This window comes from Prionailurus viverrinus, chromosome A2 (assembly GCF_022837055.1).
Source record: "Prionailurus viverrinus isolate Anna chromosome A2, UM_Priviv_1.0, whole genome shotgun sequence".
In the NCBI taxonomy this organism is placed as follows: Eukaryota; Metazoa; Chordata; class Mammalia; order Carnivora; family Felidae; genus Prionailurus; species Prionailurus viverrinus.
The window spans coordinates 160876668-160903028 of NC_062562.1; the positions used below are offsets into that span (position 1 = coordinate 160876668).

Here is a 26361-nt window from a genome sequence, read left to right on the forward strand (position 1 = left end):
AATAGAGAGAGCAAGTTGTGTATCCCAAGTTAGTGTTAAATTTGTTAAAAGGCAAGTATCTTTTAAACTTATTCAGTTAAGGGGATCCTGGGTGGCTCAGTCCGTTAAGCATCTGACTTCAGCTCGGGTCATGATCTCACGGTTCGTGAGTTTGAGCCCCGTGTCGGGCTCTGTGCTGACAGGTCAGAGACTGGAGCCTGTTTCAGATTCTGTGTCTCCCTCTATCTCTCCCCCTTCCCCAGCTCATGTTCTGTCTGTCTCTCTTTCTCAAAAATAAACATTAAAAAATAAAAATAAAAAAACTTATTCAGTTAAAAGGAAAAAATGTGTATACACACACACACACACACACACACACACACACACACTGTGTTTAAATTCATACTGGAGCTATATCTTTTAGTCTTTGACTTATAAAGAAACAAACTTATAAAGAAACTCCATGTGAGTATAATAAAAGCATTTCATGTTTTAAACTACTTTTTCACATCAGAAGCTCACAGTTGTAAATTTATATGAATACATGCCACTAAGTCATGCATAAGTCTGTACTCTTAGAGAGTAAACTGCATTGTACCAGGTATGGTTTTGAAGGAAAATAAAAACAGTGGAGTTCTCCTTTTGCCTTGTCTCAAACACCAGTTACATTTAGATCAGTTTAAGAAGTATTTATTTTTCAGGAAATGCAAAGAGAAAGAATCCAAAATCTGTACCTTAGGAAAGCTTCGAATCCACAGAGGAAATCAGACCCATCAAGAGATCATTTTAACTTAAGATAAGAAGTGATATGATAAAAGTGTTCAGGGGTGCCATGGGACAGTCATCAAGGGCTATTTCATGCAAGGAAAGCTTTTCTAGTAGGTGAGGATTATCTGAAGCTTGGAGGATGCCTGAACTTTATATATATATATATATATATATATATATATATATATACACACACACACACACACACACACACACACACACACACATAGACACACACACATATATATACATAGATATATATACATAGATATGTGTGTATATATGTGTATGTATGTATATATATATATACATACACATACACAAACACACACACACACAGATGTTTGTTGAAAGAAGGGAGCACAGTGTGAGGGAATGTACTGGGTGGTGAGTGAGGGATCCAGCTGGTGTACCACAGCTAGCACATAAAGAGAAAAATGGCATTAAAATGTGAGCCATGGAAAAAGGGAGAGGCTCTATCAGGGAGAGTCTTGCAGGCCATGCTGAAGAGTTTTTTGGCCAAAAAGTATATTTCAGAAAGATCCTCTTAGCTTCTGTGTGGAGAATAGATTTAAGGGAAATGAGGAGGATGGGAATCGTCTACTAACACTGTTAATGCAGTAGATACTCTGTGAGGTGATGGTAGCTTGGTGGTCATACATATAAAAAGTAAGCTGTTTGAAAAACGTTCACATGCTGATCTGCGGGGTAACAGAAGGAGCTCCACAGGTGGAGGGAGAGAGCTAGATGGGACAGAGATGCAGGTGTGAATTGGGAGAGAGAAAAGAGTGGGCAGTGTAGGCACAGAGGGGAGGGATCCCCTTCTGTGGAGAGACAAAAGGGAGAAGAGAAAATGTGGATTGTGGCATTGTGTTAGGACAAGAGAAAAACCTCTCCGGACCAAAGGCTGGGGACTGAGAACTATGGAACTGAAGGTCAGAGTTTTCAAAAGTGCCTGACTTTTCTCTGGACCTAAGCTATGGCCTGCACCTGGAGGGCTGGGAGCTGGGGCATGGTAATGATCTCAGGGGCGCACTGGGAGAGAATAGTCCCCTCTCCCGAGTGCTGTGGGAAGAGGATTTATTGCCTCCCAAAGACAAAAGACCCTGCATGCACCAGCCAGAGCCCCTTTGGTGAAAGGGCAGAGTGGCGTCATTCCAGAACCTTGTGGTGCAGAACCTTGTGGTGCAAGATTCTTGAAGACAGGGAGTTTTGAATCCCAGCTAAGTGCCTAGGAGACGCTGGAGACTGTGGAGCAGGAAAAACCAGCCTGTCCTCACTGCTCTGTGAGGGCTGCCTGAATGGGATGGTTTGGGACACCTGGTCTGGGGAGGAGAGATTGGGGGGGGGGTCACCATTTTCCTCTCATTCGCCCACACGATGGGGCTTCAGGGCACACAGGACAGCGGCCCCCAGGGGAGGTGGGACCTGCTTACACCCAACCCCATCCGTCTATGCCTCCTACCTGCTTATCGATGGGAGTGGGACTGACACTGAACCAGATGGCCTCTCCTCCGGACCACCACAGCTGTGGGTCCCAGGCACCAACAGACAACTCCTGCGGGTTTGAATGTTAGGCTTTCTTTTTCTTTTTTCTTTCCTCTCTTTTCTTGTTCTTTCTACCCTCTTGTTTTTTTGGTTGTTTATTTTTTTTTGTTTGATTTTGTGTTTTGTTTTTTTTTTCCTTTGGAATCAGGCTCATAGTTTCTCATTTGATTTTTGGTCAAATGTTACCATATATATATATTTTTTCTTTCTCTGCTTTGTTTAATCAGGCATTTTTACTCTATTCTTTTTATACCTTTTCTCTATCTTTGTCGTCTTTATTTTCCTTTCTCTCTCTCTACAGTAAGCCTTATAATTTCTTTGATTCTCTGCTTGCTGGTTCCCCCCCACCCTTCATTTTTTTTTCTTTGTATGGGATCAGGTCCCCTGTTCTTTCCTTTTTTCCAGGGTTACTTCAACGAACAAATCAAAGCACACCTGGTGGAAGGTCTAAACAGTTCAGCACTATGAGAAAGGAAGAGCTGAGTGACCAGGGGGATAGAGGAGCCAGAGTGCACACAACACACTCAGAAACACTTACTGCAGTGCCAGGCCCTGGGACCCCTTTTTAATATGGTAGTTTTTGCAGGTACAGGACACAAAGCAAGCAATTACAACACATAAAATACAGAAACCTAGTCAAAATGATGAAACAGAAGATTCTCCCCAAAAGAAACTCCAGGAAGAAATGACAGCCAAAGAATTGCTCACGACGGATATAAACAACACAGCTGAACAAGAATTTAGAATAACAGTCACAAGACTAATAGCCGGGCCTGAAAAAAGCATGGAAGACAGCAGAGCATCTAGTGCTGCAGAGATCAAAGACCTAAGAAATAGTCACAGTGAATTAAGAAATGTTGTAAGTGAGATGCAGAATAAACTAGACGAAGTGACAGCAAGGATGGAAGAAGCAGAGGAGAGAGTAGGTGAAATAGGAGATAAAATTATGGACAACAATAAAACAGAAACAAAGAGGGAAAGGAAGTTACTAGACTACTCAGGGAGAATTAGAGACCTAAGTGATTCAGTAAACCAAAGTAATACCCATATCATAGGAGTTCCATAAGAAGAAGAAGGAGAGAAAGGGGCAGAAGGTTTATTTGTACAAATTATAGCTGAGAACTTTACTAATATGGGGAAAGAAACAGGCATACAAGTCTAAGAGGCACAGAGAACTCCCTTCACAATCAGCAAAAATAGGTCAACAGCACAACTTATCATAGTGAAACTGGCAAAATACAAAGCTAAAGAGAGAATTCTGAAAGCAACTGGGGACAAACAGGCTTTAACCTACAAGGGTAGACACATAAGGGAAGTAGCAGATATGTCCACTGAAACTTGGCAGGCCAGAAGGGAGTGGCAGGAAATATTCAAATTGCTGAATAGGAAAAAATATGCAGCCAAGAATCCTTTATCCAGCAAGGCTTTCATTCAGAGCAGGAGAGATAAAGCCTTCCCCAGATAAACAAAAACTAAAGGAGTTCATGACCACTAAGCCAGCCCTGTAGGAGATCCCAGGGGGGACTCTGTAAGTGGAATGCAGCAAAGACTACAAAGGACCAGAGACATCACCACAAGCATGAAACCTACAGATAACACAATGACACTAAATCCGTATCTTTCAATAATCACTGTGAAAGTAAATTGACTAAATGCCCTCATCAAAAGACATAGGGTATCAGAATGGATAAAAAAAAAAAAAACAACAAGATCCATTTATATGCTTCCTACAAGAGACTTATTTTAGACCTGAGGACACCTGCAGATTGGAAAAATGGGGGGTAGAGAACAATCTGTCATGCTACTGGATGTCAAAAGAAAGCTGGACTAGCTATACTTACATCAGACAAACTAGATTTTAAAACAAACACTGTAAACAAGAGATGAAACAGGCATTATATCATAATTAAGGGGTCTGTCCATCAAGAAAAGCTAACAATCGTAAATGTTTATGCCCCCAGAATGAAAGTACCCAAATATATAAATCAATTAATCACAAACATAAATGTATAGATAATAATACCATGATTGTAGGGGACTTTAATACTCCACTTACAACAATGGACTGACCATCTAGGCAAAAAGTCAATAAGGAAACAATGGCTCTGAATGACACATTGGACCAGATGGACTTAACATATATATTCATAACTTTTCACCCAAAAGCAGAATACAGATTGTTCTCAAGTGCACATGGAACATTCTCCAAAATAGATCACATACTGGGTCACAAAAAAACTCTCAACAAAAGGATTGAGATCATACCATGCATATTTTCAGATCACAATGCTATGAAAGTTGGAAATAAACCAGAAGAAAACATTTGGAAAGCCCCCAGATACTTGGAGGTTGAAGAACATCCTACTAAAGAATGAATGAGTCAACCCTGAAATTAAGAAATTAAAAAAAATAGATGAAGCAAATGAAATGAAAACACGATAGTCCAAGCCCTTTGAGATGCAGCAAAGGCAGTCCTAGAAGGAAAATACATTGCAATTCAGGCCTATCTCAAGAAGCAAGAAAGGTCCAAAATACAGAACCTAATCTCACACCTGAAGGAGCTAGAAAGGGAGCATCAAAGAAAGTCCAAAGCAACCAGAAAAAGAGAAATAATAAAGATTAGAGCAGAAATAAACAGAATAAAAAAAAAACAGTATAAAAGATCAACGTATCAACAGCTGGTTTTTTTGAAAGAATAAACAAAATTGATAACCCCCTAGACAGACTTCTCAAAAAAAAAAAGAGGACCCAAAATAGATAGCATTATGAATTAAAGATATCACAACCCACACCATAGAAATACAAACAGTTATTAGAGAACATTATGAAAAATTACATGCCCACAAACTGGACAGCCTGGGAGAAATGGACAAGTTCCTATGCATTCACACTGTACCAAACTCAAATGGGAAGAATTAGAAAATTTGAACAGACCCATAACCAGTGAAGAGATTGAATAGGTTATCAAAAAATCTCCCAACAAATAAGAGTCCTGTGTCAGATGGGTCCCCAGGGGAATTCTACCAGACATTTAAAGCAGAGTTAATACCTATTCTGTTCCAAAAAAATAGAAATAGAAGGAAAGCTTCCAGACTCATCCTATGAAGCCAGCATTGCCTTGATTCCAAAACCAGACAAAGACCCCACTAAAAAGGAGAATTATGGGCCATTATCCTTGATGAACATGGATGTAAAAATTCTCAACAAGATACTAGCAAATCGAATTCAACAGTGATTATTTTTTAATGCTTTTTTATTTTTGAGAGACAGAGCATGAGCAGAGGAAGGGAAGAGAAAGAGGAAGACACAGAATCCGAAGCAGGCTCCAGGCTCTGAGCTGTCAGCAGAGAGCCTGGCACATGGCTCGAACCCACTAACTGTGAGATCATGAACTAGGCCAGAGTTTACACTTAACCTACTGAGCCACCCAAGCACCCTAAACTCAACAGTATATTGAAAACATTATTCACCATGATCACGTGGGATTCATTCCTGAACTTCAGGGCTGGTTCAGTATTTGCAAATCAACCAACATGTTGCATCACATTAATAAAAGAAAGGATAAGAACCATATGATCCTGTCAATAGAAGCAGGAAAAATATTTGACAAAATACAGCATCCTTTCTTAACAAAAACCCTCAAGAAAGTCGGGATAGAAGGAACATACCTTAACATCATAAAAGCCACATATGAAATTCCCACAGCTAATATGATCATCAATGGGGAAAACTGAGAGCTTCCCCCCTGAGATCAGGAACACAACAGGGATGTCCACTCTCACCACCGTTGTTTAACATAGTGTTGGAAGTCCTAGCCTCAGCAGTCAGGCAACAAAATGAAATAAAAGGCATCCAAATTGGCAAAGAAAGTCAAACTTTCACTCTTCACAAATGACATGATACTCTACATGGAAAACCAGAAAGACTCAACCAAAAAACTGCTAGAGTTTATACATGAATTCAGCAAAGTTGCTGGATATAAAATCAGTATACAGAAATCAGTTGCATTTCTATACACCAATAATGAAGCAACAGAAAGAGATATCAAGGAATCATTCCCATTTATATTTGCACCAAGAACTATAAAATACCTAGGAATAAACCAACCAAAGAGGTAAAAGATGTGTATGCTGAAAACTATAGAAAGCTTATGAAAGAAATTGAAGACACAAAGAAATGGAAAAACATTCCATGCTCATGGATTGGAAGAACAATTATTGTTAAAATGTCAATACTACCCAATGCAATCTACACATTCAGTGCAATCTCAATCAAAATAGCACCAGCATTCTTCACAGAACTGGAACAAACAATCATAAAATTGTATGGATCCACAAAAGACTCTGAATAGTCAAAGTTATGTTGAAAAAGAATACCAAAGCTGGAGGCATCACAATTCCAGACTTTAGCCTGTATTACAAAGCTGTAATCATCAAGACAGTATGGTATTGGCACAAAGACCGACACATAGACCAACGGAATAGAATAGAGAACCCAGAAATGGATCCACAAATATATGGCCAACTAATCTTCGACAAAGCAGGAAAGACTATCCAGTGGAAAAAAGACAGCCTCTTTAGCAAATGGTGCTGGGAGAACTGGACAGCGACATGCAGAAGAATGAACCTGGACCACTTTCTTACACCATACACAAAAATGAACTCAAAATGTATGAAAGATGTAAATGTGAGACAGGAAACCAAAAACTACAGGAGAGAAAAGGCTGCAACCTCTTTGACCTCGGCTGCAGCAACTTCTTACCTGACATGCCTCTGGAGGCAAGGGAAATAAAAGCAAAAATGAATTGTTGGGACTTAAGATAAAAAATCCTCTGCACAGCAAAGGAAATAACAAAACTAAAAGGCAACCAATGGAATGGGAGGAGATATTTGCAAATGATATATCAGATAAAGGGTTAGTATCAAAAATCTATAAATAACGTACCAAACTCAATACAGAAAAAGCAAATAATCCGGTGAAGAAACGGGCAGAAGATATGGATAGACACTTTTCCAAAGAAGACATTCAGATGGCAAACAGACGCACGAAATGATGCTCAACATTGCTCATCATCAGGGAATTACAAATCAAAACCACATTGAGATACCACCTTATGCTAGTCAGAGTGGCTAAAATTAACAACTTAGGAAACAACAGATGTTGGCAAGGATGTGGAGAGTGTTACCCTCTTGCACTGTTGGTGGGAATGCAAACTCATACAGCCACTTTGGAAAACGGTATGGGGTTCCTCTAAAAATTAAAAATAGAATTACCGCTACAACCTAGTAATAGCACTACTAGAAATGTATCTAAAGGATACAGGAGTGCTGATTCGAAGGGGCACATGCACCCCAATGTTTATAGCAGCACTATCAACAATAGATAAATTATAGAAAGAGCCCAAATGTCCATCAACTGGTGAATGGATAAAGAAGATATGGTATATTGCACAACGTGGATGGAACTGGAGGGTATTTTGCTAGGTGAAATAAGCCAGTCCGAGAAAGACAGATATCATATGCTTTTACTCATACGTGGAATTTGAGAAACTTAGCAGATGACCATAGGGGAAGGGAGGGGAAAATTAGATACAAAAAGGGAGGCAAACCGTAAGAGACTCTTAAATACAGAGAACAAACTGAGGGTTGATGGGGGCGGGGTAAATGGGTGATAGGTATGAAGAAGGCGCTTGTTGGGATGAGCACTGGGTGTTGTATACAAGTGATGAATCACGGGAATCTCCTCCTGGAGCCAAGACTGCATTTATGTTAGCTAACTTGACAATAAGTAAAATATTAATAAGAAAGAAAGAAAACATAGACATTTTAAATTTCACAGGGCTTGGAACTGGGCAGATGTGACTGCATGAGACAGGAAGACAGTAAAGAAAGCCTCAGGTCTCTGTCTTGAGTGACTGGGTAATGGAGCCAAGGGCAGAGGTAGCCGGCCCAGAGAAGGAATTATGTGTTGGATGCATAGAGTTAGATTTACCTGTGGAAAGTCCATGTGGATCTTCCAGGCAGTTAGATACCAGAGCCCAATCCTGTGGAAAAATAAAATCAGACTCCTCTGATGTTGTTTTTCTGCCATGAGTTATCAAGTACTTAAGGGCAAAGCAACACAATTTAAGGAGAAATATTGCACACATTGTGAGATGCTGACCTTCATGTAAGAGCCTTGAAGGTTTTTGTTTTATTACTTCCCCCAAATAGAAGTGACTTTTCAGAGTCTATATCTAGATAATTTTTGAAGTATTTGGAAAAGGCTTATTTTGCTATTATTCTAAATTACCTGTTATTGACATTTTGGAATCTATTTTAACTCTTTAGGTTTAAACCACAGGTATATTGAAAGAAAAGGCAGTGGTTTAGAAGAAAGAAATTAATCAGATCAGAGTAGTATGCCGATGAGATGAGATAGATTATGTTCTTCCAGAGTTAATATCTGTTGGTTGAATAATACCAAGTTAATTAATAATAATGGAACAAATTGTATCCCTCCACCCCCCCCACACAAAAAATAGCCTAACATTACCATTCTTTTCTTCTGATAGTTGAAACCTTGGATATATGAAAAATTGTCATGCCCAAGGGGAATCAGAATGGTTCTTGAAATTTCTTCCAATCTGGTGATTCTGATTTTTAATGAAAAAGTAAAACAATAGTGTATTTAATACTTTAATCCAATTTATTGAAATATGAATGACAACATGAAATCATTTAGCAAATACTTACTGAGTCCCAGCTGTTTCTAAGGCACTGAGTACTGGGCTTCAGGATGAAGGAAAACAAAGTCTCTGACGCATATGTTTTCAGAAAAGGAGAATGTGTACCATGCTGTAAATATATAAACACACGAACATGTCAGGTAGAGATAAATGTTGTGAAGAATAGAAGTGAGTTGAATAGATGGAGAGTAAAGATGGCAGCAGGCATGCTGTTTTGTAAGGAATGGTCAACGTATTCAAAATAAAATGGGGCATCTGTTGGCTCAGTTGGTAGGCATCCGACTTTTGGTTTTCTGCTCAGGTCATGATATCGTGGTTTGTAAGATTGAGCCCCACATCGGGCACTGTGCTGTTAGTGTGGAACCTGCTTGGTTTTCTTTCTCCCTTTCAGTCTCTGTCCCTCGCTCACACACATGTTCTCTCTCTCTCAAAATAAATAAACATTAAAAAAAGATACCCATACTTTAAAAAAGAATATATAGATATGCATTTATGCAACATTTACAAAACTAAGGAAATTTCACCTGGTAGTGTTTTTAAACTTTACTTCCAGAGATATATTTCAAACTATTGAAAGTGGCCTGGGTATGTATTTATATAAATGTAATGTTAAAAATGGGTGCCTGGCTGGCTCAGTATGTAGGGCATGTGACACTTGATCTCAAGGTCATGAGCCAAAACCCATGTTGAGCATAGAGCTTACATAATACGATGTACAAAATAGGAAATTATTTTTTTTCAAAATAGGAAATTATTTTTAAAACTTAAAGCTCATGTGCAGTAGAGTACTATGTAGCCATTGAAAATTTCATTGAAGAAAAATTTAGCAGAAAAAATACTGGAATAATATATATAGAAAAACATTGAGTATTTTGATAACTATGTGGTATAATTGTATATGATGTAAATGGCCTTTTTTTGCTTTCATATATGATATAAAATTTTTACAGTGAGTACATATTTTATGACAATAAAACAACTTATTTTAAAATATCAAACCCTTTAGATTACCACTTAAATTAATGGTCACTTCAGGGGCGCCTAGATGGCTCAGTCGGTTAAGCATCCAATGTCAGCTCAAGTCATGATCTCATGGTCTGTGGGCTTTAGCCCTGCGCTGGGCTCTGTGCTGACAGCTGAAAGCCTGGAGCCTGCTTCGCATTGTGTCTCTCTCTCTCTTTGCCCCTCCCTCTGCTCACACTCTGTCTCCCTGTCAAAATAAAGACATGAAAAAAAATTAATAGTCACTTCAGTGTATTTAAATAGTAATCAGTAATCACTTAAATATTACTACTGCTTTTAAAAGTCACTATGCAAAAAGATTTGATTGAAATGGAGAGAGCTTCAAAATCATAGCAAATCTTTGTGAAATCAGCTACTAAGAAATACTTCATAAATTTGTGTCCTTTTTCTTTCAGTCATCTGTTTGTGTGAAAGGATATAAAATATAGATAGATTACAATGATGTATATTTACAGAAAAACTATCTTGTGCTTTCTAAAAAGCAAACTAAAAAAACAAGCTGTAAGTTTCTCAGTACCATGCGAATTTGGGGCTTCTTGGAAAAATGTCTGATTTCTACATTCAGGGCAAGGACATCGCAAGATGAAGTTAGAGAATTTTGTAGTGCCAGGAAGTGAGGAATTGAGTGAGTGAGTAAGAGAGAGAGAGAAAGAGAGAGAGAGAGAACGTGAAGGGGGAGGGGGGACAGAGCAGGAGGTGCCACAGGGCAAATAGACGAAAGAGACGGTCTGAAAGAGCTCCTGATGGCCAAAGCTGGAACACTTTGAGTACTGGCAGTATTCAGTTCAGCTAAAAGCATAAACATGTGCAATCCCACAGTGATATACATGAGTAAATGAATAGAACAAATCTTCCTTCAGAAGAATTCCAAGCAATACATGTAGATACTTCTGTCTCCATGAGCTGGAGTTAATTCCCCTTACCCTATGTATGGACTGAACCCTGGTGACTCACTTCCCCAGAGAGTAAAAGGAAAACAAAACAAAAGGAAAAACAGTAAGGCGGCAGATAGCACCTTAGCCAACGTCACTAGGGAGAAGTTACGTTGAGATGGTGCTTCCCCTGGTAAGTGATGACACCGCAAGTCTATGGTGGTCTCCCCAAACAGCTATAACACCAGTCCAGTCCTCAAAAATTCAGACCTACGTAGGCTGAGGAAGAGTCAACAAAATATGAGACTGGTAGTCTTCTAAAGTGTCAGAGTTAGAGAGGACTGAGAAACTGTCACCAGTTGGAGGAAACTAAGGAAACATGCTGACTGAATGCATTGCGAAATCCTGAAAAAGAAAAGACAAGACATTTGTGAAAGCTGGCGAAATCTCAACATGGTCTGTATTTCAATGAATAGTGTTCTACCTAAGTTAATGTCTTAGATTTGACACATATGCAGGTTACGTACAGTGTTAACAGTAGAAGAAGCTGAGTGAGGGTGTATGGGAACCCTGTTCTGTCTTTGGAACCTTTTCTGTTTATCTGAAATTATTCCAAAAAGAAGTTTTATCATAAAGAAAATAGCAAAAACAAATTCTCATTGAAGAAATTGGACATCCGACTGATGGTATGTTTTTAGCTAGCAAAAATCCTCTTTTGGAAAAAAAGTGACATAAAAACTAATGTTTATTGACAAAAACCAAACAGTAGAGTGTAATCCATATGTTTGTGTGTGTATATATATACGTATATATGGATTATATAGATTTGTTATATACATGTACACACACATACATATTCTGTGTATGCAGATTCAAATGATCAGAAATGGACATTATGAGCGGCACCTGAATGGCTCAGTTGGTTAAGCGTCCAACTTTGGCTCGGGTCATGATCTCACCATATGTGAGTTTGAGCCCTGCATCTGGCTCTGTGCTGATAGCTCAGAGCCTGGAGCATGCTTCAGATTCTGTGTCTTCCTCTGTCTCTGCCCCTCCCCTGCTTGTGCTCTCTCTCTCAAAAATAAATAAACATAAAAAAATTAATAAATGGACATTATGAGTAGCTATTTCAGTAAAATAGAATTATGTCCTTTTGATTTTGTTCTTTTTTTAATTTTTTTAAATGTTTATTTATTTTTGAGACAGAGAGAGACAGAGCATGAACGGGGGAGGGTCAGAGAGAGGGAGACACAGAATCTGAAACAGGCTCCAGGCTCTGAGCAGTCAGCACAGAGCCCGACGCGGGGCTGGAACTCACGGACCGCGAGATGGTGACCTGAGCCTAAGTCGGACGCTTAACCAACTGAGCCACCCAGGCGCCCCATTGATTTTGTTCTTTAACCCTTTTGTATTCTCAGTTCTTTTGCAAGAAAGTGAAATATTTGTAAGAAAACAGGAAATCAGAAGTAGTTCCTAAGTACTTATTTTGGAGTGCTGTATTCAAATACATTTTTATTTCTTTCAAACAAATAGGCTAAATTACCATTTCAAATTATATATATGCTTACTTTATGTAAGTGGCTTGGTGCATGAAGGTCAATAAAACATGAATTAGCTAAAACATACAATTTCTCAACTAATATTTGTAAATATTATTTATCCAAAACCCAAGCTGCTTATGAGTCAACATTTTGAACCATAACCAAAGGAAATGACATTCTTGTCTCTCTCTCTCCACCCCTCCATACACACACACACACACACACACACACACACACACACACCCCTATGCATGTATCTACATAGAATGATGTTTGGATAATTCCTCACGTTAAATAGGTGGGTAGGTGGGTAGATGAATAACTGTGTAAAATGTAGAAGGATGTGCACCAACCTTTTGCCCATATTGATCATACTGGTGATCTCCTAGGTTCAGAATTTACTTTCTACATCTCTGTTTCTGTATTAATTTCCTTTCAGTTGGAAACATACATTATATTTTAGTAAAAAAATATAGCAAAGATAGTTTTTAAATATTAAAATCTTTAGATGGTAAACCCTCCTCCAGAATATCCAAATTCGGAAAGTAAAGACCAACAATGAAATTAAAATAAAAAGAAAAGAAAACAGCCTTCTCTACCATGACATTTTGATGAATTGGGCACGTTACCAGCTCTCTGAGTTATTGTTAGAAACAGAATCGGGGAAGCACTGTGATTTTGCATTCAGTCTTTGACTAGCCATTGTTGTTGTTCAGATTGCTTAAACAGTTCAGCCATACATATTTAATCACTGCATAGAAAACTTAATTCTAGGGAGTGATAAGCAATCAGGGTAATAGGGGTGGGGGGGAAGGTGGCTTGTCCCAAAATAAGCACAACGTAGTATTAGATGTCAAATGAAATTTAAATGTATTTTTGTAGGAAATAGAATTAAATTCTGATAGTTTTTATAATATCCCAGACTCTCTTCAGAGTGTACAGTATGTTTTTCTGTAAGAATTTTATATCACAGATTACTTAGAGGAATTTTGTAATTTCAAAGACCACTCTAAGCTCACGTCCACATACTGATATGCAAGCTTTAACTTAGTCATAGAAGAACAGCTTTGGTTTCATAGTGCAAGAGTGCTGGCTTGCAGAGCATTTTATCAGTTTCTCGAATGACCATTGACCACTTACCATTTGTCAGATGAGTGTTGGTCCACATGAATAGTGTTCATTTATGTGTTTCTTAATATTCTAGGGCTGCGTGAAGAGATCAACCATGCCCATCCTTCTTCTCACTTTTTCCATTGCCCTAAAAGTAAGGATGAGAGGCACCAACATTTGTGCTGTTCTGTGCCTGAAACTGATTGTAGATTTTGATTTAGAAGAAGATAGGGGAGGGGTGAATTCTTTCTTCTATCTAAGCTCAGAGAACATTTCCGTCCTGAGAGATGAATGGGGAATATTTTATGTCAATTAATATATATTGAAGGTGTATAAAACAATGATGTGTCTATTATTCAACTGTCACTGACATGAAATTGACTGCAAAATTACTTTCTGGAGTTCAGAATTTACTCCCTCCTCCTGACTTTTCGTTTATGCACTTTTCAAGACAAAAAGTAATTTCTACTGACTGCTGGATTATAAATTCAACCTGGGATTTTATAATCATATTCCACTTTTTTTTCTCTCTTACCTCTCATCACAGATGATAAAGATATTGCAATTGGAATTCAGCTGTGACAGTATAGATGATTAAGCTAAAGTCTAATTGGCTTTGCAGTGTTAGCGGAAGCCTAAATTTAATGGTTGGTTTTTCCCCCATAGTAAAATAAACCTCTGTGATTTACAGCCTCCGAGAACAGAATTCTGTTGATTAAGAAGGTCTTTTTATGGACGGTAAAGATTGACTATATGGATGAAAATTTAAAGTGCAAAGTTATATTTTTCTTTCTGAACTTTGTAGAATGCAACAATTCTCTAATTAAATAAGAACTAATTAAGAGCAAAACTTGTAATGGCAAGTGACGCACAAAGTGGATGAGGCCGTGGTGACTACATTCTGTCCCAGAACTGAAGCTACCATGCGGTGGCCCACTTGAAGTATTCCCTGTGGCAACTGAAGCAAACGAGTGCCAGAGAACTAGGACAGGAGATGAGAAAACATTTCTCCAGGAGACTTTAAACTTGTTTTTATTTTTCTCCAACGTCACTCAGGTATTCTTTAGCAAGACCTTGCCCCAAACTGAGAGGCGGGCTTCATTCAGGCTTGTAATTCTAAAGTAATTAAAGCTATCTAGTTTGACTAGGTTTTGTTTTATTTTTTAAATTTGTTTTTGATGTTTATTCATTTCTGAGAGACACAGAGAGAGAGAGAGAGCGCGAGCTGTCTCTGGGGGAGGAGCAGAGAGGGAGACTTAGAATCCAAAGCAGGCTCCAGGCTCTGAGCTGTCAGTGCAGAGCCCGAAGTGGGACTCGAACCCACGAACTGTGAGATCATGACCTTAGCTAAAGTCAGACGCTTAATAGACTGAGCCACCCAGGTGCCCCATGACTAGGTTTTCTATTATTTAAAAGTAAAAGCTAAAAGGAAAGGATTTTTACAAATATTTTTAATGACAAAGGTCTAATTACAACTAAGCTTCTGTTTGTACTCAAAACTTGATATGAATAATTACAGTTCATCTTTGAGCCATCCCATGGATTGGGAACTTACTAACCAATAGTGCATAATAAGTAAGATACGTTTCATTTTTCTTTCTGGTGTGAGTAAGTAGCAATTATGAAACTAATCCACTCCCCCCCCCATCACCTGTTTCTAAGGATGGTGACAAAATTGTTCATGCTTCCAAAAAGTTTATATAATTTTATGTCTTCAATAAAATTCTCTAAACTCAAATTAGAGTTACTCTAGTCAGAGATGAGGCTAGATATTTGTTCTTCTAACACATATATGGGTAAGGATGTCTTTGTTCATGGTAGCAAAAAACATGGGCAGTCTGTCTCTCTCTTCCAAAGACATGCGGCTAACAAGAAATTTCAGGCAGATATGAGGTCCAAGAGCAAATAGTAAGAAGCTTCTTAAAGTTCAATTAGCTATAAACTCTGGGTACCACCATAAAGGCTACTGAAAATGGGGTTGAATATAAACCGTTAGAAAAATGAGTACACCCTCAAACCCTGCATTCCAGGATCCTTTATTCTTATATCAAAAAATAAATTTGTGAGTGAAGTGTATATTTAAAAACCATGAGTAGCCCCATTTAAGAAAGATATATTAAAATCTCATAATATGTCAAAGATTTTTAAAAAAATTACTTTTTTCCAGTAAACTCCAGACTCCCAAGTTAATATTTGAAGCATATAAATAATTAATGGAATTTATGTTGTTAGTATTATAATTGAAGTAAGATTTTATGCTACTAAAGGCCCCTTTGATCATTTTTTATGAATACCCTCCCTAAAATTATTTCAGACCACATAAGCCAAAAGAAGAAATAGAACAAGAACCAGGACTCCAGATTTTTCAGGAAAAAAAAACTTCTTTCTCATTTATTCTGTGCAGACATCCATTGGAAGTGGGTGTATTTTGCAGTGGGTAGCGACATATAAGAATTGAAATAAAATGTTACTTGTTTCTTCTTTTAGGGGCTGATGTTATCAACTTTGATGGCCACGTTGTGTTACCATATAGATTCAGAAACAAGAAGATGAAAACACTTAAAGATGTCATCGCCTTGAAATTTAAAACCTCTGAAAGTGAAGGGGTGATCTTGCATGGAGAAGGACAGCAAGGGGATTACATTACCCTGGAACTGAAAAAAGCCAAGCTGGTCTTCAGCTTAAACCTAGGTATGTTCTGACTTTTGGCCCCATTCTTTCCTTTTATTAGTATTCCCATTAGTAAAATGTTAATGTTGCTTAATCCTTAAAACGTAAATTATTAAAAAAAGCAGTTCCTATTATGTTTTCAATTTATTTTTAATCCATAGTGGGTTAATCCATTTTAATTCACATATACTTATTCATTAAAAAATAATTATTACATTCTTGGCTTAAGCAAGGTACTGTACTAATATCTGAGATATGGTGGTAAGCAAATAGAGAAGGTCCTTGAGTTCACGAAATGTATGACCTAGTGGAGGAGTCAGACGATATCTTATCTATTATTATTTTAAAACAACTGGATCAAAAGCAATGACTTCAAATAATGATAAGTAGTATCAGCTCCATTAAATAGGCTAAGATGATAAAGGATACTAGAGGCAAGAACGGTCAACATTGGAATAAGTATTGAGGAATATCCTTCCCGGGAAGATACTCAAGCTGAGATCTCAGTTATGACTAAAACTAGCCATGAGAATGTTGAGGAGAAAAAGCAGTCCAAGGTAGCAATCCCTACTGATGAAAATCTGGCCTGCTTGGGGAACAGGAATGAGGCTGGTGCGGGTGGATGAAATGAGTCAGTGGGAGAGAAGACAAAATCTGGAAGTTGGGGATTGTTCAAATCCTATTAAGATGCTGTACGGCATGGTAAAGGTTTTAGATATTATTCTTTAAGGGAGAGAAACTATAGGTAGGCTTTAAACCATGTGGCCTCATGATCTTATTTTTAAAAGTTTTGCTGAGTCTTCTGTAAAATAAAATGCTTGCGTTTGCACGAGAGGCAAAGCCAGACTTCCACATCGTGCGAGTGAGCGATGGTCCTGGCTTGCAGAGGTGGCCGTCAGCAGAGATGCAGGGAAGTAGGTCTAGTTGGGACATGATTTTAGCGGTAAGTTCAGCCTGCTTGGTAATTAGAAAGAAAGAATTAGCGAAGGAGAATTCCTCGACACCTAATGGATGTAAGTGCCATTTTCAGAAGTAGAGACAACTCTGTTTTCTCTATAGAGTTTCTTCTAAGAAAGGATCATGAGTTTCTTCTAATAGAGGAGGTCTAGGGGCACCTGGGTGGCGCAGTCGGTTAAGCGTCCGGCTTCAGCCAGGTCACGATCTCGCGGTCCGTGAGTTCGAGCCCCGCGTCGGGCTCTGGGCTGATGGCCCGGAGCCTGGAGCCTGTTTCCGATTCTGTGTCTCCCTCTCTCTCTGCCCCTTGCCTGTTCATGCTCTGTCTCTCTCTGTCCCAAAAATAAATAAACGTTGAAAAAAAAAATTTTAATAGAGGAGGTCTAAAATGGACATGGTGCATTTCAGTTGCCTGTTAGACACAGGGGGTTGCATGTATGAGACTGAGAGAAGGTGTTACATGGAGACTGAGGGGAGTGGACCGTGGCAGGTGGAACCAGTGGTGTCAGAGACCAGGAAGAGAAAAGATGTGGCTGCTGTTTCGGATTCACCTAAGATGTCACAAAGAGGAAGACAGGCAGGTGAATATTGGCTGATGAAGTTACTGCTGCCTTTCTCTCCATGGAATAGAAAGGACAGTAGTTTTATTGACATAGGTTTAAGAAAAGATAAGAAATGTGGAAGCGAGTTTTTCAAACATAATCAACTAGAAATCGGAGAATCAGGAATCAGAGAAATGAAATATTGCCTGGAAAAGGAGTTGAACTAGAGTGAGTTACTCTTTGGTTTGATTTTTTGTTGTTTTTAAGCATTTTAAGCCTCTTGTTTGGCTAAAAATTTCAGGATTTATGTAAGAACTTTTTGAAGGGCATCATACAAATTCCATAAAGTCTTCCGTTATAAAGAGTAACAGAATTCTACAAAAATTTACATCTAAAATATATTAATAGCTGAAATTCTCATGTTAAATGCATCCCAGGAGAAAGCTACAAAACTAAACATTAGAACGTTAAAACAGATCCTGCCTCTTTCACTTGCTTATCAGTCTGAGCGGTCCAAACATACTAAATTTTATTACTTTGAAAATCAGTATTATACTAAAAAGGACAGTTTCTTTTTTTTAAGTTTATTCATTTATTTTGAGAGACAGAGAGCGAGAGAGAATATCAGCAGGGGAGGACAGAGAGAGAGAGAGAGAGAGAGAGAGAGAGAGAGAGAGAGAGAAAGAGAATACCAAGCAGGCTCTGCACTGTTAGCATGGAGCCTGATGTGGGGCTCGAACCCATGAACCTTGAGATCATGACCTGAGCTGAAACCAAGAATTGATTGTTTAACCGACTGAGCCACCCAGGTGCCCCACTCTAAATCATTTTTGAAACAAGTTTAAATAGAAGACGAAAAGCAGAAATGGGTGGGGAGAGGTTTGATAACAGAAAAATAAAATCTAAGCACTTGAACAAATATGCATACACACACACACACACACACACACACACACAGAGCAGTTGAATTATATCTAAGGATCTTTATTTTTTCAACCCTTTCTCCTTTTTTTTTTCTAAAGTGAAACACAGAGAGAAGCCTTTTAAAAGCCATGTGCTTTATATAGGTGTGATGTTACTGTTCTGAAGCAAGTACCCGATCCTGTGACCTCACAGAATGATCATTACCTTTTCACTGCAAAGCAGTTTACTCGCAGTTTTATTGACTGACTGGAATTTATGACAGTCAAGGAAATGGACTCACTCAGAGGTCCACTGTGCCTTTTGAATGCCATTACCTAAATATCAGGCATATCTAGCTGCTGCTGAGTCTTGTAGCCATTTAAAGTAATTTAAAGGAATAAAATTGAGTGTGTCCTTTCACTTAGACTTGTTCATGCTTTTCTTTCTCCCTCTCTGCCCCACCGCCACATGTCCATACACAGTCATGGTCACAATCCCGGCACGTTTCATTTCATCACCAGAAGGAAAGAAAATCCGATCTAGGAAAACTATAGAAAATGTCAGGTGGAGACATCATTAGCATCCTAACTGTGAGAAAAAAAAAGAAAGAAAGAATTCGATGCTCTAATCAGTTGTGTGTTTCTCTTATTTCTGTCATTCTATTTATTCTGAAACCGTGATATATTTTTATAGCATTTAGTTTTGCCTGACCACGGAAAGCAATACTTGATTAGGCAAAATAGAAGGCAGTATAAAACGTGTGAACGGTAAACAGAGAAGACTTGAGTAAACATTTTGGATTCTTGAACTCTTTCACTCTCATTTATGGCCTTATTGCCATAAACTAGATTAATGCCACAGATACATTTTTGCAAGTTTTTATTTTAAAACATAACTCGAGTTAATTTTCCGTGCAATTAAATATTACACTGTGCTTAAAATGACCGCTTCTGGAGCCAGTGGGAACTGGAAACCGTCATGCTGTGTTTTCTTGACCGATAATAAAAATAACAGCAACAATGAAAGACGGTTAACAGGTAACATGGTGTAGCGAGTGCTCACTCTTTGCCAAGAAGTAAGTTGAGTTCTTTGCGTGTACTAATTACTTTAATCGTCATAGCAACCTTGTAAAGCTGCTGCTCTTCTTTTCTCCATCTTACACGTGAGGCAGCATATGTGCAGGAAAGCGGCCAGCTTGCCCAGGATGATGGCGCGAGCCGCTGCTGGAGCCAGCCTGAGAACTCGGGCACTTTGCTCCAGAGCCGTGGGCACTGACTCTGTAAAGAACCCATCAGATCTAGCGGAATTCATGGCACCGTGGGGAAAAAGCTCATTTTTTTTTTCTTCTTAAAGGAGATGTTTCCCATTTTTAATAACTTTTATGTATTTTGATTATGCAGCTGTTTTTAAGCGTAGTTATGCATGCTGGGCCCTACGGCAGTGTCAGGGGACGGGACTTTTGAGGGCAACGCCGGCCTATGGCTGTACATGAAAAGTCCGCTGCCCCCCAGGGTCACTGTGGTGTCACTGCCTCATTTCTGTTCGTCCCACGACTCAGGAAGCAACCAGCTCGGCCCCATCTACGGCCACACGTCTGTGACGACCGGAAGTCTGCTGGACGATCACCACTGGCACTCTGTGGTCATCGAGCGCCAGGGCCGGAGCATCAACCTCACCCTGGACAGGGGCGTGCAGCACTTCCGCACCAACGGAGAGTTCGACTACCTGGACCTGGACTACGAGGTGAGCGCCAGCACGTGGCCGTGGCGGGAGGGCCCCAGGGGCTGCCGCCGTCCCCCACGGCTCTGCCGGGAGACTGTCAGGCACGTAGCCGCCAACGCCACCCACTTTCGACTCCGGGGAAGTCTCATCGTTCAACTTCAGGGCCCAATCTATTCACGCTGTCATTTTATTCGTTTCTGAATTTCTACTTTTTCATTGTATTTGAAATGTTTTAAAAATCTTGGTACCAACGTAATCATTTGAAGGGAACGGACCATCTATCCTGTCATCAGGGCAATTCAGTAAGTCCAGAATCAAATATAAGATGTAATCTGTCCATTGTTAGTTAATTATGCTATAAATCACCCATTCTTCTTGAGGGTGGAAGGACATCATATTATAAACGCAGGGCTGCCTAATATTTATTACAAAATATTGACTGAGAAATTCCAAGTTCTGATTTATATTACGTCATTTATGAATTCATGACTGTAGATAGTTCCTCAGGTTCTATTTTCTCAGATATAATTATCATATAAGAAATAAAGTAAATATAGAATATTTTAAGAAGTTGTTCATAAATAAGAGGACGTATTTTACTCCCTAAGTGACCAACGATTAAAAAAAAATTGTTGATCATATCGATCCCATAAAAACTATATAGTCCCATATTATACAGGTTGGCATTTCAGGTTTTTTAATAAATTATTTGGAGAGCAGTTCAACCTTAAAATGTCCACACAAAATGTTAATCACATATAGAGATAAGAGTTCTAGACAGTGTTACATTTTCTAGAAGAAAAAGGATGACAATGAAAAAAAAGAGAGTAGCACTAAAATAAATAGGATGAAATATTATTCAGCAAGAGGTTTCCAAACTTTCTTACTTCTCAAAACCCTCAGTGTGTTATTAATTTTTCCACACAATCCTAGACTATTCTGTAATAGTTTGAGCCAAACAACTTAATATATGTTTGTAGCCTAACAACTCAGGAGCCCTTTGAACAAAATGCAGCTAAAATAAAAGAAAAAATGTACATTCGTATGAAAGAAAGAACAATGGTTACTTGCCGATGGGCGGCGTGTTCCTGTGCTGTCTAGCTCCTCAGATTTTGGAATCAGATTTGACTGCCATTCTCGTCTTCTGTCCCACTTTTATCTTCATGTGACACTGTTTTTATCAGAGAAACAGCCAAAAACTCATGTTCACAAAGACAGGAAATCATCAAAAGCAGTGCAGTAGGATGTTGGAACGGTGAACTAGTTCAAGCTCGCGTTTCACATAATGCCCAGAACATGTCAAATATCACTGTGTCTTCTTTAAAAATATAAAGTGTAGGGGTGCCTGGGTGGCTGAGACAGTTAAGCATCCGACTCTTGGTTTTGGTTCAGGTCACCATCTCACGGTTCATGAGACAGAGCCCCGCGTCGATCTCTGTGCTGACAGCAGGAGCCTGCTTGGAATTTTCTCTCTCCCTCTCTCTGTAGCCCTTTTCTACTCAGCCCGTGTGTGTACATGCTCTCCCTCTCTCAAAATAAATTTAAAAACTTAAAAAAAAATATCAAGTGTATGGTAGCTGTGACCCTTTGGGGTTTCTGTGCTCAGTATGCCTCGCTCCCAGTTTTGAAATTGTGTGTACACACACACACACACACACACACACACACACACACACACATATACACACACACACACACAGATTTTTAAAAATGTGTAATAGGCTTACCATAAGATAATTGAAAAAGTTAGGATTTACACCTGTGTTTTATATTTTCTTTTCTTTTTTTTCCATTAATGTTTATTTTTGAGAGAGAGGGAGACAGAGCACAAGCAGGGCAGGGGCAGAGAGAGAGGGAGACACAGAATCCGAAGCAGGATCCAGGCTCTGAGCTGTTAGTACAGAGTCCAACAGGGGGCTCGAGCCCATGAACTGTGAGATCATGACCTGAGCCGAAGTCAGACGCTCAACTGACTGAGCCACCCAGGTGCCTCTATATTTTCTTTAAATATTTAAATAGTTTCTAAATTGTCTCCAAGATGAATCTGTTACATACATTCCTATATAGGAATTTAAAATAGATTATGCTACATAAACCTTGATATTGAGATTTATTAACATTAAAATAAGTTTAAGGTTATCAGAAAATAGTTGTATCCATTCCCCAAAAATCTCCTTAAAGCAAAATGATTATTGCAAGGGAAAGAATATTAAAATCCCAGAAGTTTCTCTTTTTTTCTAAATTAGTGTATTTCTTGGCTTAGGTAGCTTATCTCTCCCTGTATGAGAGAACCTAAAGATGAATTATTCATCCTCCATTAATAAACTCTGAAGTATCATACAAGAGATTAGAGATCCTGGAACATTAGCAGTGGGCAAACACAATTCCAATTTTCAAAAAACAGAATTAAAAATTTGGGGTCATACACTCTATGAGTTTGTGGTGAAATCTATGAATATTCATGCACACACAAGACCTTGCATAGAGGGTCAGCACTTTCCTGGACTCGTTGAGGCCCATCAATTATACACACCATGTTTGAGAACTTCAGCTGTAGACGACAATGCCTGAGACATTGTTAGAGACACTAGGAAAAATGTTAATTTATTGATAAAGAATCAGGAGTCAGTTGAATTGAGTCAGTCTCTCAGTGTTTTTGCACATATTTCTTTGACTCATCCATACAATAACTAGACTCAGACCCCAAGTGGGGCTTGTTATGAATAATTGAAGTCATTCCTATTACTCAGGAAATTCCAAGGGTTTTAGGAGCTCTGTGCCAGGAACTGGGAACAAAGACCAAATATATTTATTTTACCACACCATGATAGAGTAATCCCATCATATAGACTAAATACAAATCATCTCAAGAACATACATAATAAAAAAATATAGAGATGCGGTCTGAGTGGTTATGTTTTGTTTATCGTAATTTAATTTAAATCTATATAATTTAGTTTTTAACAGTGGCTCTGTTTAACAGTCCGTTTTCATGAGCCAGCATGAGTAGGATTCAGCACACCATAGGGGTAAATTAATACCTATAGCCATTCCCAGAGATGTACATCATGAAAGAAACAGTAGAAAACACGTTTGCTTCTTTGAGGTGACTCAATGTGGGCATTGTCTTGTGGAGGATGGTTTAAGAGTTCGCCTTACTCACCTCCTGGAGCCTAGTTACACTGAAGAGTGAGCCAGTCACCATTTGCAGGTAAACTGCTAGCCCCGTGCTGCCCTGAGAAAGTACAAAGGTAAACAGATGCACATCCTTCATCTCGGCCAAAGGGCAGGACCACACACTGATGTTTGGCCTGGCTTCTCTCTTTTCCTCAGCTAAATTCCAGGACACACCCACTGTGCCTGTTATGCCATTGCCTTTGCAGTACGCTTCTGCTTGGGAAGTAGAGGAATGCATGCCCCTTGATAGCTGGAGAGCTAGGCTAGGATTTGAGAGAGAAACCAGCTAGGATTTCGTAGAGAATCAACTGCACGGCTCAAACTGGACCCAAAGGCCTGGGTTTGTGTCCCTTTTTGCTTCTTACTGGTGTGTGACAGTGGACAAATCATAGTCCCCTTTTGGAAAGTGAATGTAAAACTCCTTTGTCATAGCACTTGAAGAAGCATAGGAAGCAATAGAAACCACCCCATGTGTCGGTTATGTTGCAGATGCCTCCATATAGAAGGTGATGTGGGCAGGTAGCCCAGGGCTCACATGGCAGCGTCATGGTCATCAAGACCCCAGTCTGCTTTTACCCTGCCGCTCCTCCACCCCCATTGCTAGTCATCCCACGATGGCTCCTCACCTTCCATCTTGCATTCCTAGCGGGAAGGAAGAGTGGAGAAAGCTGCGCTCGCCTCCCCTTTCATTTATAGTTCTTAGACTCACACAAGGTCCTACTTTATTGTCACAAGACCAAACCTTGCTTCACGGAGGTTGGTGAATGCCATAGGTTGGCTGGAGAGCTCTGTGCACGCTGAAGAACGTTTGCCTTTCCCTAAAGAAGGTGTGAGAAAGGACACTCAGAGCTATCAAGCAGTCTCTGCCGCACTGTGCAAACTCTTGGTAACTAACAAAATGGTGAATGTGGCTATTTCCTTACAGTCAGGGTTGTTACTGAATGGTGACATCATCAGTAAGCCAATGGTGAGTTATACGAATACATGATTATCTAGCAACTGCAATGGTGGGTTTTTTTTGGCTATCTGAATAACTACAATGTCAAAATATTTTGTGGTTCAGGCACTTCATTTTACTGATGAGAATGCGTAATCAGAAGAAGTGACAATCTAATATCATATGATTAGTTGTACTAGGAATTGGGATTTGAACCCACGTCTCCTAGTTGTGAGGAAATCTGGTAAATTGAGCCTCTGTTGCTTCCCTAGGGCACCTCTGATGATGAGGTAGGACATGTGCTGAGGGTTGCTGAAAGCAGGGAAACCAGAGGAGTGCTTAATCGTCATCCCAAAGAAAAAGTTCCCAAAAAGTTCCAAAATAAATAAACCGTACACCTGGAGAAAGAATGAGACAGTATGTTGAAACTAGTATTTAGTAACAACGTTCAAAATGTGCCACTGCCTGGGGCACCCGGGTGGCTCATTCGGTGGAACGTCTGACTCTTGAATTCAGCTGAGGTTATGATTCGTGAGATCAAGCCCCGCTGTCAGAGCAGAGCCTGCTTGGGATCCTCTCTCCCTCTCTCTCTGCCCCTCCCCCACTTGTACTCACTTGCTCTTTCAAAAATAAATAAACTTAAAAAAAAGTATTAAAAAATGTGATGCATGTCATTAAGCATAGAAAATTTTATTCTATCAACTGGGAAAGAACTGATAAAATAAACTATAGATGGAAATTATAACACTCCACGTAATTATCAATAATTCTTACCTTTGGTATTAGATATACTTAGTTAGGACCTAATAAGTTCAGTTTAGTGCCACTTGAAAATATTTTCCTAGTAATTCTGTTTTAGTTTACAGTATAGTTTTCCTCTTGTCATTTCCTAATCCTTTCTATATATTTATTCTCCATCTCCCCTTCTTCTTTCATATATAAACTCTGTGGTAAATGATACATTTTCAACTAGCCATTATTACCAAATTTTATTTTCAGTGAGGTCCTTTGTTTTTTTATATTGTCTCATAAACTATCATTAATTTGTGCTTTTTTCCCCTAAAACTAAGCCTCTAAAATGCCATGACACTAAATAAAAGACCATAATTTGCTAATAGCCTCCTAGAACACAAAGGTCTGTTTCTTATGTTTCAAATACAAAGTCTTGACGTTCAAAAATATTTAACAACTGCTTTCATTTTCAAAGCTTTATAGGAAAAGTTAATAATGGTACCATTGAATAATAATTAAAAGAGAAATAACATCTGGGTTATATATCTTGGTACTGCAGCTCTGGTTAGTATTTAAATTTATTTACTACTAATTCACTATTAGCAGTAAATGTCATTATGGCAATACATATATTAAGTATAATTTTACATTATAGGAAGTTGATACTATACTGCTGTAATTTGGCCAAAGATACATGGAAAAATACGTACTCTCTTTTATAGGTGATAGTTAGCAGCCAGAGAATCACGGTAAGGGGTGTCCAGCTTATTCCCTAGGATTCAGAAGATGTATAATATCTCTCAGCCTCAGTGCTCACATCATAGCCCCCACGTCCTGATATGTTTTTAATGTAGTAACAAGACTTTTTGAACCAATTTTGGTATTCGAATAAGTCTAGTGAATATTTGACTCAATGGTTTTTTAGAGTAAAATTAAGTCTACATAGGATAAATACAATATTTCTTCCTTTGGGCTGCGGTTTTTTCAGGGTAGTATTATATTCATACTGGGTATCTCATGATGACTAGAAGCATTGATTAGTCTATCTTTGAATGATGAACATAAAAATATGTTTTTAATATTACTTAATAAAAGAAGCGTCCTCAATAAAATCTTTTGAAACATTTCAGGAAAATTTATAAAATGCCTTTTGAGT

At 38.8% G+C, this 26361-nt stretch overlaps 1 protein-coding gene across 1 annotated transcript in view; it reads left to right on the forward strand.

Moving 5' to 3' along the window:
* Positions 1-26361, forward strand: part of CNTNAP2 (contactin associated protein 2) — a 1382613-nt gene that overhangs the window by 292996 nt on the left and 1063256 nt on the right. Inside the window, exons 5-6 of the mRNA XM_047837856.1 lie at positions 16056-16259; positions 20196-20380. Coding sequence (XP_047693812.1) covers positions 16056-16259; positions 20196-20380 — 389 coding nt within the window. The remainder of the gene's footprint in view (positions 1-16055; positions 16260-20195; positions 20381-26361) is intronic.